General features: G+C 45.3%; 1 protein-coding gene across 1 annotated transcript in view; it reads right to left on the bottom strand.

Moving 5' to 3' along the window:
- PRKCH (protein kinase C eta) overlaps window positions 1-15,176 on the bottom strand; it is a 44,141-nt gene that overhangs the window by 8,116 nt on the left and 20,849 nt on the right. Inside the window, exon 10 of the mRNA XM_053474881.1 lies at window positions 10,914-11,068. Coding sequence (XP_053330856.1) covers window positions 10,914-11,068 — 155 coding nt within the window. The remainder of the gene's footprint in view (window positions 1-10,913; window positions 11,069-15,176) is intronic.

Below are 15,176 nucleotides of genomic sequence, written 5' to 3'. Positions count from 1 at the left end.
TCATTATTATATGTTATATATATATATATATATATCTCATTATTATTATTATTATTATTATTATATGTTATATATATATATATATATCTCATTATTATTATTATTATTATTATATGTTATATATATATATATATTTCTGATTATTGTAGGCATCATTCTGAGAAAATAACTTAAATTGCTTACATTTGGAATTATCTCATCGGAATTTTCAATGTTTATTGTGGACAAAAATGCAGATGATGTTAAAATTACGAATTACACTGAAACCACATTTTCCTAAACCGATTTTTTTTTTTTTTTTTACGGATTTCTTGATGAATCGTTCTAAAAATTCTCCCCCCCCCTGTTCCCTACAATAATCACTTAGAAAGCAATATATATATAACGTTTTGGATTTCTAGCTTGTTAAATATCCAAAATCAGAAATAGATCAGGACCCCAGACAGGACATCAATACAGGGACCCCCCTTACCTACACCCTGAGAATGAATTCCGGTGCTATAATAAATGCCAAGGGACTCCAGCTGTGATATAGCAGAGGGAAGAGTACCCCGGGACCCTGATCCTGGGGTAAATTCTGTGAGATTCAGGGCAAACCCTGCTTATGTATAGTATATAATAATAGACACAAAAGTGTTACATATCAAAAAATAAGGCAGAAAAAGAAATAATAAATGAAAGCCTGTACTGTCAGCGAGATGAAGTTTATGGCCTTTGCCTGCATCTGAACTCGCGTTACTCGTTAATTACCTTATATGGTCATAAAGTTATACTTTTATTTGACTTATCTGCTTATTGTCATTGCCGTGACATAAGGTTGGGCTCCCGTAACCTGTTTTGAAACAGCCGATTAAATATTTACTCAGACCTGTACGGCTGTAAGTGTTTTCTAAAATATATAAATATATATCAATTAAATTTGAAATAATAATAATTGTAACGGAGCTGGCTAGTCCGACCGACTACCTCCGCTGTCTTGTGCTCCCTTAGCCTGGGACAACACACTTTCCCCGGTTCCCCAGTCACTCGCCGAGACTCAGTGTAGGGTAAAACCAAACGAAGACTGATTTATTTCTCACACACAGAGCTGGATATATCCAGCAAAACACACATTTACATAAAACAAGATATTGGGACACAAACAACCCCCTTAATCTGCCTCCCAGAGACAACAGGGGCAGTAACGGGATTAACAATACAATAGGGGGGGGAGACGGATTTATACATTAGACTAAAACAATGGCGGTCACTCCCTGGTGGCAGACCCTGGCTGTCTGCTGGAGATAATCCCCTCAGCTAGTGATGAGATGATACTGCTGGGGGTAGCCACAGAAGTCTCTACAAACCCAGGGCCCATAGTCAATAGGGAGGAGGCTGGCAGTCAGGCTTCTCCAATGGCCCCAGTGATGGAGGCTTCCGTCACAATTCTTCCCCCTTCGAATTGGACTGACATAGGATGAGACCCCAAACGGGTTGACTCCGTAGTCAGTCAGTTTATTTGGCCCATTAATGCCCTCCCAAAATTGGTGCTCCTGCTGCTGCTGGGGAGATGGGCCGGCTGCGCCATCTCCCGTGTACCGCTGGGGAGGGATAACTCCTGCATCCCCTCCCGGGTGCTCCTGCTGCCGTTGAGGAGGGAGTTCAGGTTGATCCGGTAGCGGAATTAGGTTCTGCCGCTGGGGAGATGGACCGGCTATTCCACCTCCCTGCTTCAGCTGGGGATGCGGGTCGGCTGCTGGATCTCCCTGAATTCCTGCAGCTTTGGTAGGTGCTGGGCAGAGGCCAGTGATGCTTTGCCCTATTGCCAGCACTTCAGCTGGGGTTAGGGAATCTTCTGGGTCGGCCTGCCGCTGGGGAGGGAGAACCGGTTCCTCCGCTCCCGGACATGTGATCTGCCGCTGGGGAGAAGGGCCGGCTGCCGCATCTCCCTGGATCCCTGTAGCCATTGCAGGTGGGGGGCAGAAGCCAGCAGCGCTCTGCCCTGTTGCCAGCTCTTCAGCTGGGGCTAAGGGATCTGGGCAGACTGCCCAGCATTCTGAGGACTCAGGTGTGGAGACCGTAGTGTTATCCACCCCTCTTGGGTTAACATCCTCAGACAATAAATCAAATAAATCCCCAGTCTCTGGATCCGGTTGTGGAGCACAGTCGCACAGCTCCAGTATTGGATCTGGATTAGCTGCCCAGTATCCCTCTGACTCAGGGGTGGAGACCGCAGTCCCATCCACCCCGCCTGGGTCAACATCCTCAGCTGACCACTCAATCACATCCACAAAATCCACACAATCCCTGGACACTGGGGCATTCTGTTGAACGCATTCGAACAGTTTTTTATATGCCTTCTCCAGTTCCCACTCCTGTGTAATTAAAAAGTCTAAATCACCTTTAAGTCCTAGTGCATCTGGGAGGTCCCACTCCCTGAAATCCCGGATGTCCTCAATCCGCCACTCCGCTGTGCTGCCGAAGTCCGGATCCTCCTGAAGACTATCCCATAATAATCCCAGGCCACCGAAATCATAGCCCTCTGGAGAACAATCTTTCGCAGTTCCCCAATATGCTTGCTCTGAATACCACTGCAGAGCTCTATAGTGATCTTCCAGCTCCACCTCCTGTTGGACCAGCTTGTCCAATTCGGATACCCATTGCTCCTGGGGTTGCTGTCCCAGGAATGACATCCGTAGTTCCCGCTGGTCTCTAATCTTTTGTTCGGAGCTTGGAAGACACCGACCCCGGCATATAACAGCCCTCTGCCAAACTGACCGTCGAACCACTTGCCTCAGGTTCTGGTGTTGTTCTGTAGGCAGAGTAGTGGTGTAGCAGGAGAGGATGACCCGCAGCAGCCCCTGGAATTCTGATACCACATCCATGTCCTCGTCAAGGCGACCGAAGTCTGCCGTCCTGTCGGTCAATCCCGGTAGAAAGTAAGTGTCCCTCAGACTAAGAAGCAATCCCGCCGCTTGCCACCAATGTGACGGAGCTGGCTAGTCCGACCGACTACCTCCGCTGTCTTGTGCTCCCTTAGCCCGGGACACCACACTTTCCCCGGTCCCCCAGTCACTCGCCGAGACTCAGTGTAGGGTAAAACCAAACGAAGACTGATTTATTTCTCACACACAGAGCTGGATATATCCAGCAAAACACACATTTACATAAAACAAGATATTGGGACACAAACAACCCCCTTAATCTGCCTCCCAGAGACAACAGGGGCAGTAACGGGATTAACAATACAATAGGGGGGGAAGACGGATTTATACATTAGACTAAAACAATGGCGGTCACTCCCTGGTGGCAGACCCTGGCTGTCTGCTGGAGATAATCCCCTCAGCCAGTGATGAGATGATACTGCTGGGGGTAGCCACAGAAGTCTCTACAAACCCAGGGCCCATAGTCAATAGGGAGGAGGCTGGCAGTCAGGCTTCTCCAATGGCCCCAGTGATGGAGGCTTCCGTCACAATAATAATAATAATAATAATAATAATAATATAAGACTTGTCAGTATCGCATCGCTTTTTAATTTACGATTAATTTATGATAGAATTGGCATCCTCCATGAATAAAACTACATAAATATACTAATATGAAATAGAAAAAAACAAAACATCTGTATCCTGAGTGTGCCAGATACTAAATAATGTACAGCGCTACGGAATATGATGGCGCTATATAAAACAATAAATAATAAAAGTATATTTAAATAAAACGACTGGATCGTTAAAACCGTGCAATCCCATTGTAATACACAATAAAGAGGTTTTCCAAGCGTTACGGACGGACTGTGGATAGCGTCAGGCTGTACAGTAACAATTATTTAAATAGCTTTGCTGCTTTCCCCGGAATTCATTTACCGAGAAAAGCCACCGTGATAGAGTAATGGCGGGCTTCATAAAGAGCCGGGGAAAGGGACTATTTATACCAGTGTTGGTTGTAGGTGTCCCAGGAAACCGAGGATAAAATAGTACCCAGGTCTGGGGGGCTGTGCCATTTATCCACTACCCTCTCAGTAAAGCAAAAACGTCCATGCCTCTGACCCCGTGGTCCAACGTTATGACCTCTCGTTCCGTCCGACTCATGGACCGAGGGCTGACTTCATGACGCCGATAAGGAGGTGACCCGGAATTTGGAACATCTGTGAAGTTGGGCGCTTGTTACTTTTTATATTCATACTGTAGTCGTCCTTAGCGCTGTAATCACTACCTGAGGATTCCGTGGACTTTGGTGCAGAGCTCCGATGTACTAACAACAGAGTCTCCAAGGAGCTCCTTCCGAAGGGGCAAAGGTGGAAAGCGTCGGGGCGGACTTTGTACAGAATGCGTAGAATTTTCCCGTTTGTGTCAAAACAAGTTTTATTTTTTATTTTTTATTTTTTTTTCTGCTTCCCCTAATTTCTGGCAAAGACTTCATAACAAAGTCTGATTTCCAATAAGTGTTGCAAATGGTGTTTATCTTCGCAGCACAATAAACTTTACGAAACTTCCTTACCCTTTGTCAAACATCTCGGTGCCAACTCGATCTCGATGACGCAACTCGTCACCGCGCCAGGACTACTCACAAGACAGGGGAAGGGGGTGAATAAACTAGTAATGGTGCGCAGTCACCGCGTATCACTGCACGTTCTTACAAATACAGTTTATTGCATCAAAAGAATAATTAGCGCATTCACACTTTGTATCACACTGCCTGTGGGAAACACTGGAAAGCCTCGGTTTAAATTACCTAGTCGGACTCTCTGCAAAAAGGAAGCCTATGGAGGAACGGATTTCATTAGCGTTGCCATAAAGCATCAGCTCAGCGTGGTGCTTGAGACGAAAAAGTCACCCAAATTATCACATGACTGACAACAATGGCGGCCTCCAGGTCTGCAGATAAAGGGGGTTTATTGGAACGAAATGAGATAAAAACCAGGTTTTTACTGTATATTGGGGGGGGGGTTATATTACTGTATACAGTGTTGGGGGTTATATTACTGTATACAGCGCTGGGGGATTATATTACTGTATACAGCGCTGGGGGGTTATATTACTGTATACAGCGCTGGGGGTTATATTACTGTATACAGCGCTGGGGGTTATATTACTGTATACAGCGCTGGGGGTTATATTACTGTATACAGCGCTGGGGGGTTATATTACTGTATACAGCGCTGGGGGGTTATATTACTGTATACAGCACTGGGGGTTATATTACTGTATACAGCGCTGGGGGTATATTACTGTATACAGCGCTGGGGGGTTATATTACTGTATACAGCGCTGGGGGGTTATATTACTGTATACAGCGCTGGGGGGTTATATTACTGTATACAGCGCTGGGGGTTATATTACTGTATACAGTGCTGGGGGGTTATGTTACTGTATACAGCGCTGGGGGTTATATTACTGTATACAGCGCTGGGGGTTATATTACTGTATACAGCGCTGGGGTTATATTACTGTATACATTGCTGGGGGTTATATTACTGTATACAGCGCTGGGGGGTTATATTACTGTATACAGCGCTGGGGGGTTATATTACTGTATACAGCGCTGGGAGTTATATTACTGTATACAGCGCTGGGGGTTATATTACTGTATACAGCGCTGGGGTTATATTACTGTATACATTGCTGGGGGGTTATATTACTGTATACAGCGCTGGGGGGTTATATTACTGTATACAGCGCTGGGGGGTTATTTTTTTCACTTTATTAAGCAATGCGTTGAACATGTGAAGAATCGCGTTTGATTATAACATCATGATTCACAATTAACTATTTGTGCACCAAGAAACATTTCCATTGCATTTGCAGGGCATGATTCACTAAGCAGTGAAAATATTCTGAGTTCTCCTACAAGAAGGGGAAAGTTGTTCTTGGGTAATTTATGAAACATTTCTATCTCATCAGCAAATTACCGCTTAGTGACTGAAGCACAGAATTATGATTATATCTTTACACCGATGCATCTCATGGAGCGGAGGTGAATCCTATGTATCTGGTTTTCAAGCCGTGTCGGCACCTATGTCGATAGTTTATCAGGACAGTCAGAAGATAAGGAACCAGTGCCTTTTTGAAATGCCTCCCACGTTACCGGACGGCCGTCTGCGCTGCCTAAAACTGCTATAGGCACCCGGATGCACCGACGGCGAGGGAGCTGTGAGGCAGCGAAAGTGATTCACGCTGTCTAGACAGAGATCAAACAAACCATACGGTTGCTTTATTGACCTTAAAACAAACTCGTACATAATCGCTGACCTCTTCTATAACGTGCGAGGACATGAGAAGTCACAAAATTACAAAGAAAATTAAAAAAATAATAATAATTATTAAAAACGTATCCGTTTTTATCTCATTTTTCACTTCTGCCCCCTCTGCCCCTCTCATGTCCTTTTTTTGCCATTAAATAATGCAGAGCATCTGATCTCAGTATCCCCCCCACCTGTATTTGCAAGGGGGGGACACCGCAAACATTTAAAGGGACCTCTCAGATATTAAAGCGTAGGACGGCTGCAGCGCCCCTCCTAATTTATTTTTGCTGATTTTAGCTCAGTCTGTATTTTGTGATAATTCCGCGGGATGGGCGGAATGTCCCTTAGTCCGGTTCTTCCACCGATATACCGGAGAAACCAGCCCCACGCCCTATTCAAATACACATTGTCCAGGGCGTCCATTATCAACGCAGAAGCCCTGCCTAGAATTTTACCAGCCAAGTGACAGCGCCCTTTGCACCCCTCGCCAGATGCCCCTCGCACCCCTCGCACCCCTCGCCAGACGCCCCTCGCACCCCTAGCCAGATGCCCCTTTCACCCCTCGCCAGACACCCCTCGCACCCCTCGCCAGACACCCCTCGCACCCCTCACCAGGCGCCCCTCGCCAGACGCCCCTTTCACCCCTCGCCAGGGGCCCCTCGCACCCCTCGCCAGACGCCTCTCGCACCCCTCGCCAGACGCCCCTCGCACCCCTCGCCAGGCACCCCTCGCCAGGCACCCTTTGGCTTAATGGGCAAGTCACACAAAACTATTGGAATCCTTGGGGTCTTCATGTTTTTTTTTTTTTAATTCACAACCTAAATAGATTTAAATCTCACTCTACAAATGAAGTGATGGGCCAAACTCCTGTGCCGCTCACCCCGTCGATGCCCCTCTCTCCTCCCCCGATGCCCCTCTTTTCTACGAGGTCAGAATGTTTGCTGGGTATGAGGGGATCGCAGGGTTCTACAGCCCTAAACCCCCCGATAATGTGTATAGAAACAGCGGGAAACTCTGTATAAATGAAACGGGGTAAATAAACCCCATTATTATTCTTCTAAATGCCCCGCTCAGTAACACAAATACCCCGCAATACGGCACAAAGCCACAAAAGAAGTCTGGGCTTTCCACCGCTCTACCCACATCTTCTGAAAGTTATTGGGGTGAGATCTACTAAGCTATAATAACGACAAACGCCAAAAAAGAAAAGTCTGTTCCACCTTCAGAGATTCATTTTGATTCCGAGAAAGACATTGTAGCGCTTTTATCTTTTTCTCGTTACTTTGTTTTAAGCAGTAAGATTCCAGGGGGGTTATTGGGGTCAGTTGAGGTTATGAGAAGGTGGTCACATCAAAATATTCCATGACAACCTTCAAAAAAGCAAATCCGCAAGACATTTTTTTCCTTCCTCCAACTTTTTTTTTTTTACAAAAATGGCAAAAATAACCATTACTAGAAGAAAAAAAAAAGACACAATTATTTGGAAACTTTTCTTCTGTTAAACGCACGACCGCTCAATCTACCCCCCCCATAGAAAGTGGGGATCCAGTTCGGATAACAGGAGCCCCCGGAAAGACCTCCTATATGGACCGCCGGACCCGGATAGAGGTTGAAATATTAGTAAAAAATCTTAGAATGTTCTAAAGGGTCTTAAGTCGTCACACGGACCTTCCGGATCCCAGTTTAATATTAAGGTCTCTTTTATCACACGCGTAATAAAGCAAACGCACACAATGAGGACGCTGTGTTATAGCTGGACGCGTTTTACGATATCGATCACCATCTTTCACTTTATCGACAATCTTTCTCGTTAGGAAATTAGTCATTTCAGGTACGGCTCGTTTCCTTGGAAAATATCAGACTGGGCATGAAACGTAAATTCTCCATAAATTCCATTTCCTTATTCTCCATAAGTGGGCATTAGATATCGGGAAGGGTGGACCGATTGAGTTAATAAAGACTGTAATAGAGAGGGGGGATAGGAGAGAGACATTTAAATACAGAAAGTAAAGGAGAGAAGTTTATTCCAGAGGAGGAGAGAAGTTAGAACAGAGGGTCAGAGGCTTAAGTAGAATGTAAGGAAGGTTTACTTTATTGAGAGGTTGGTAGATACGTGGAACAGCCTCCCAGCAGAAGTGGTAGAGGGTGACACAGCGAGGGTATTAAACACGCATGGGATAGACATACGGCTCCTGAATCTAAGACGAGACCAACGGCTGATTAAGGTTTGAGCCTTTACAGCAGAAGAAACGGGCAGACTAGACGGGGGCCGGATGGGGCCGATCTGCCGGCGGGTTCTATGTTTCACGTGGCCATTCTAGGAAATCACAGCAGGGGATACTGTATTTAGAACCAATGACTTTATGAGTTTTGGACAGGGAGAAACAGATACAGAGAGGCCGATTGGGTTGACGGAACCTTCAAAGGTTCTTAAAGACCCCCCCCTTACCTGCGAAACAAATGCGCTCTACACCAATATGTAACCGTTTTTAATTCAACTTCTGTCCTTCAGACTTGACGCTTCTGAATGATATGCATCCCGTACATTAAAAAAAACCCTCCGGGGAACAGTTATATAAACCTTTAATTAAAAAAGCTGTTTGAGCGTGCAGTGCCGCCGAGCCTCGAATGCGTATTAAACGACGGCTGAGATCCTGGAAAAAAAAAAATGTGATTTTATACTCGGCGTCGGGATTAAAAATGTAATATTAAAGCGTTCTGGAGAGTTTCGCAAAGCAAAGCGATGATAGTCACGTTAACGTTTGAACTTTCGTGAACCATCATGCCAGGAAGCCCAGACAAAAGGAGAAGAATTATGGAACAAGCCACGGCAAAGTAGTATTAAGAACTCGGTCGCTTCTTAAACAACGAAGCTTAAGATGTAATGCCAGGTCCTGTCCTACAGAAGCTCAGCGGGGACTGAAGTCAAAAGCTCCTCGAAGGAGTATGAGAAGGTGGGGCAGATGGCTAACGCTCTGGTTGCATTCGTAGCTAGCTGCCTCCTGGCCAACCTCGGAGGTCTTCTTCTCGATGCCAGAATGACCTACCATGAAACCAAAAGACTTCTTCTGCGTGGAGTATCTGTTGCTCAATGGCATAGGTTTTGGGGTCAAAAGTGGTTGAGACTGAGGGTGGGAATAGACATTGACCTTTTTTCCTTAAAGTGGTGGAAAATGGCACTTTTCACCCCAAGGATACGTTAGTGGGGGACTTTGGTGGAAAGACCGTGTCCTCATGGCCAGTTCCATCCCGCGTGTCGTAACATCACGTCAAGACGTTTCAAGATCACGAAGTTCCGATGTGACGTTTTTATTAAACGGAATTCCGCAAGGGGAATTCACAGGACTCTACAGTCCCAAAGGGGGGGGGGCGTGCTATTCACTGCCGCTCTCAGGGGATATACAAGGGGGCAAAATCTTGCCCAACCATAGGTTGGATTCCATACGGAGAGTTAATTTCATTGTAAATCTCTAGATTGTAAGGGTCCTCCATGACTGTTGTTTCTGTAACTCAAATTGCTATGTTATATACTACTTGTTATATCCATTGTACAGCGCTACGGTATATGATGCCGCTATATAAACACAATAAATAATATTAATAAACGATTAACGCCACGTAGAAGACTTTCATGTGAACGTGAACCGCTCCACGAACGGATAGGACGCCCCAGACTGAATAAACACCCTCAAGGACAGGTCCGACGGTCAGGATTTAAGAGACTTATTCACCGAAAACCCTCCTTAAATAATTAAATTCAATTAAATCAGACATTTGGTTCTCCACTTGTAAAAAATATTAAAAATCCCAAGTCTAGCGTTAGTCAGCAGCTTTGAAGGAATGCATTGTCTGCCACCACAGCAGCTTGCGTATCGTTCTCAAGTGATGGGACCGTCATTAAAAAAAAAAAAAGCCGAGTTGTGAACCGGGATAACGAGACTCGCCCAACTCGTTTGCTCAGCTAATCCTTTTGAACTTTAGTGCAATTAAGTTTCTTTGCAAACTGTACACAGATTGTCACGAAACGCATCGGGTACCCCGCGGCACTAAAACATTTAAAAGAAAAAAAAAAAACCTGGAAAAATACAATCCACCAAAATTCCACACTCTTTAACAGCATTTACGGAAATATTCCACAAATTAAAAAAATAATAATAATAATAAAAATAATAAGGAATAAATAAAATTGTGTTTTGGGTGTGACAGCAGCACCTACGATGTGGGGGTTAATTTTTTTATTTTTTTTTTATTTAAATTATTATGTATGGGAATGCCCCACTTTCCATGATCCGCTTAGATCTACATTTTATTTTTTATTTTATTTTTTTTAATTTTTTTTATTTTTGGGTCATTGCAAAAAATACAATAAATTAACAAATAAAAAAGCAAGACTATGCTGTGATGTCATTTCAACGCGTCTTATGCTTCTCAACATTAAAAGTATTTTTTTTGGGCAAAGACCTAATTATTTAAAATACAGGGTACGGTAGATACCCGAGAACCCGAGTAATTATTACATATTACAAGAAATCTATTTTTTTTTTTTTTATTTATTTACTTTAAATGTTTGAAATATTCATACGCATCGCTGTTCCCCCTCAAATTTTAAGCTAAATTAATTTTGCCCTCAATAAATGCTCCGGAATGACGTATTATACGGTATTCTGCCCTGAGGCGCTTTAGAGCGTACCTGTAGATGACTCCGTTATCATGGAGGAACATGAGGGCCAGCGTGATTTCCGCGCTGTAGAAGCAGGCTCGGCTTTCGTCAAATCGCCGGGATTTCTGAATGTGGAACATCAGGTCGCCTCCGTTCACAAACTCCATGACGAAAAAAAGTCTGTCCTTTAAGGAGAAAAAGGTGTGGGGGAGGGGAGAGTTAAAAATATCAAATTCAACATAAGATCACAGTAACGGTAATATAACAGTGTATATTCCTCATATTATTTATTATATACTGTCCAGCCTGTATTTAAATGTATCAATGAAGCCTCTGTGGGGAGCGGATTCACCATCTTTACAGCTCTTACTGTAAAGAACCCTTTTCGCTGCTTTAAGTGAAAAATATTTTTTTTTGTTTATGTCTGAAGGACAGGCGCTTGTTCTTTACACAGTCCTATTAATAAAGAGGTCATCAGGGGGCAGCTGGTCTCATAAGGGGGGTTTGGGATTCTGTGTTATACAGGGTAGAAATCTAACAATGTGTGTTTTGGACGCCAAGGCTGAACCCCGGAAAACACGCGTTGCCTCCGTGAACACAGTAAGTTACATGTATAGTATAAGAGTTCACACAAGTTCATGCCAAACACCATCTGACTCAACATATAACATTTCAATCACCACCTTGCATTCCGAAGGTGTAAAAATACCCCCTCCTTCTGCCCCTGACCGGCCCAGGGAAACCCAGGAGTATTTATACATCAATATACTATGCAAACAATTGGGACAGAGCGCTAATAAAGCTATAAAACATGCAAAACAATATAAACGGAATGACTTCCCTATGTGTTCGCAGAGGAGGTTAGAAGGTGGCGTTCTTTACACTTGCAGGAATATTGGCACATGTATAGATTTCATTTTATTCCTTTAAAAGAAGAATTTGCCGTTTTTGCCCCAAAATGTTTTCAGGCAGCTGCATATCAGCCATTTGTATGAGTTTTCGTTCTGTGATTTTGGAATGTTTCACTTACGTTAAAGGCTTTTGATACAATGTGGCATAGCGAGAGATACAATATATATACCGTATTGGCTCGGATATAGGCCGCCCCCGTATATAGGCCGCACCCTAAAAGTTTGGTGCTTTTTTAAAGAAATTTTTTTTTTCTTTAAAAAAGCACCAAAAACATGCTGCCACTCTGTCCCCCCCCCGAGATCTGCTGCCACTCTGTCCCCCCCCCGAGATCTGCTGCCACTCTGTCCCCCCCCCGAGATCTGCTGCCACTCTGTCCTCTCCCCCTCCCCGAGATACGCTGCCACTCTGTCCTCCCCCCCCTCGAGATACGCTGCCACTCTGTCCTCCCCCCCCTCGAGATACGCTGCCACTCTGTCCTCCCCCCCCTCGAGATACGCTGCCACTCTGTCCCCCCCCCTCGAGATATGCTGCCACTCTGTCCCCCCCCCTCGAGATATGCTGCCACTCTGTCCCCCCCCCCCCGACTTACCAGAGCAGACTCCCGGGTGTCTTACGGGGCCGGAGGGGGACATCTATGCACATCGTGTATACAACTCCCGGTGCCGGCACTCAGCGGAAGTGCCGGTACCGGAAGTTGTATACGCGTATTGCGTAGATGTCTTCCGCCGGCCCTGCAAGACCCGGGAGTCTGCCCTGGTAAGTCGGGGGGGTTAGAATGCATCGTGCGCACGTTCACCGGCAACAGCGCATCGCCGCTGCCGGTGAACGTCCGTGCGATGCGCTTAGACAACCTCCCGTGCCGGTACTCCCCCCCGTGGGAAGTGCTGGCAGGGGAGGCTGTCTGAGCGTATCGGACAGTAGGATACAGGTCCCCTGCACCGCTGCGGGGGATCTGTATCCTGACCCCGCTGCCTGCCCGGCGCCCGGGACTGCATGTCCCGAGCGTCGGGCGCTAGACCCCGAATATAGGCCGCACCCCCACTTTAAAGACTTAAAGTGGGGGAAAAAAGTGCGGCCTATATTCGGGCCAATACGGTATATATATATATATACACGCATTTATACACACACACATTTATACACACACACACACGCATTTATACACACACACACACATTTATACACACACATACATTTATACACACACACACGCATTTATACACACATTTATACACACACACACATTTATACACACACATTTATACATACACACATTTATACATACACACATTCATTTTAGGTTGGAAAAATACAGCAACCGTCATATAAATGAATTGAAGCTTCTATCTGATGAAGTTTTACGTCGTTGTGTTATTGAAGCCCGGAAATACGTATTTTTTTTCACTTTCTCGGCTGTGCAGACAGGAATCGGATGAATCAACAGGAAATCTGATTTCACGAGACGTTTCACAGAAAGCCCCACATGCGTAATTCCTTTTCTGTAATCTACGGAGCCCCAAACCACCGAGCCAACATCTTCACAAGTAACCCGAGAAATGACTAAAGCTATTATAGGGTTAAACCAGTGCAGGTGGCCGTCCATTGGCTTCTGGGTAAATGTATGCCCAAATACTTATACATCATACATTTAAAATCCTGGAGAGTTAATTACTAAGAGGAAGAAAAAGAACGTCAAAGGGGCAACGTACTCCGCTCTCCATTTTCAGGCATGAGGGTAAAAATTCCAGATTAAAAATAAGTAAAAAAAAGAAGTTGTAGTATACAGCGCTGGAGGGGGGTGGGTTATATTACTGTATACAGCGCTGGAGGGGGGGGGTTATATTACTGTATACAGCGCTGGAGGGGGGGGTTATATTACTGTATACAGCGCTGGAGGGGGGGGTAATATTACTGTATACAGCGCTGGAGGGGGGGTTATATTACTGTATACAGCGCTGGAGGGGGGGGTTATATTACTGTATACAGCGCTGGAGGGGGGGTTATATTACTGTATACAGCGCTGGAGGGGGGGGGTAATATTACTGTATACAGCGCTGGGGGTTATATTACTGTATACAGCGCTGGGGGTTATATTACTGTATACAGCGCTGGGGGTTATATTACTGTATACAGCGCTGGAGGGGGGGTTATATTACTGTATACAGCGCTGGAGGGGGGTTATATTACTGTATACAGCGCTGGGGGGTTATATTACTGTATACAGCGCTGGAAGGGGGTTATATTACTGTATACAGCGCTGGGGGTTATATTACTGTATACAGCGCTGGGGGGGTTATATTACTGTATACAGCGCTGGAGGGGGGGTTATATTACTGTATACAGCGCTGGGGGGTTATATTACTGTATACAGCGCTGGAAGGGGGTTATATTACTGTATACAGCGCTGGGGGTTATTACTGTATACAGCGCTGGGGGGTTATATTACTGTATACAGTGCTGGGGGTTATATTACTGTATACAGCGCTGGGGGGTTATATTACTGTATACAGCGCTGGGGGGTTATATTACTGTATACAGCGCTGGGGGGTTATATTACTGTATACAGCACTGGGGGTTATATTACTGTATACAGTGCTGGGGGTATATTACTGTATACAGCGCTGGGGGGTTATATTACTGTATACAGCGCTGGGGGGTTATATTACTGTATACAGCACTGGGGGTTATATTACTGTATACAGTGCTGGGAGTTATATTACTGTATACAGTGCTGGGGGTATATTACTGTATACAGCGCTGGGGGGTTATATTACTGTATACAGCGCTGGGGGTTATATTACTGTATACAGTGCTGGGGGTTATATTACTGTATACAGCGCTGGGGGGTTATATTACTGTATACAGCACTGGAGGTTATATTACTGTATACAGCGCTGGGGTTATATTACTGTATACAGCACTGGGGTTCGCACGCGGTTTGTCTTTTTAACATATTACGCCAGACAAAGATCGCGCCTTTAAAATACGTCATCGCTAAACAGGGCTGACATGAAACCAGTTTAGGAGCCGAGAAGAGCTCTCGGTTTCACACAACGCTAAATATATTCCATAACCATGTTAAGGGGTGGCCTTAGATGACCTTTTGTAGGGATCGATGCACGTTCTGGGTCCGAGGTCAATGTGTTTAATGTCAAAAGGTACCAAGGAGGTCAACGTTTGAAATCCGAAGCACGGCAAACATTACTGGCAGGGCTCCGGCTCGCATGTGGCTCCCGGCCCCGTATGATACATTGTAATCACACGCCGAGCGCAGAACACAGAGAACTCTCCTGCGGAGGCAAAGAATGCGTCGGGAAAGCGGAGAGAGGTCACTCGTGGAAAGGGCGCACCGGTCGTGGTATATAATTACTCCGTAAAGAC

The sequence above is a fragment of the Spea bombifrons genome, chromosome 9 (assembly GCF_027358695.1).
Source record: "Spea bombifrons isolate aSpeBom1 chromosome 9, aSpeBom1.2.pri, whole genome shotgun sequence".
Lineage (NCBI taxonomy): Eukaryota > Metazoa > Chordata > Amphibia > Anura > Pelobatidae > Spea > Spea bombifrons.
Note: the sequence above shows the minus strand (reverse complement) of the source record. Positions and strands in the feature narration are given on the sequence as shown.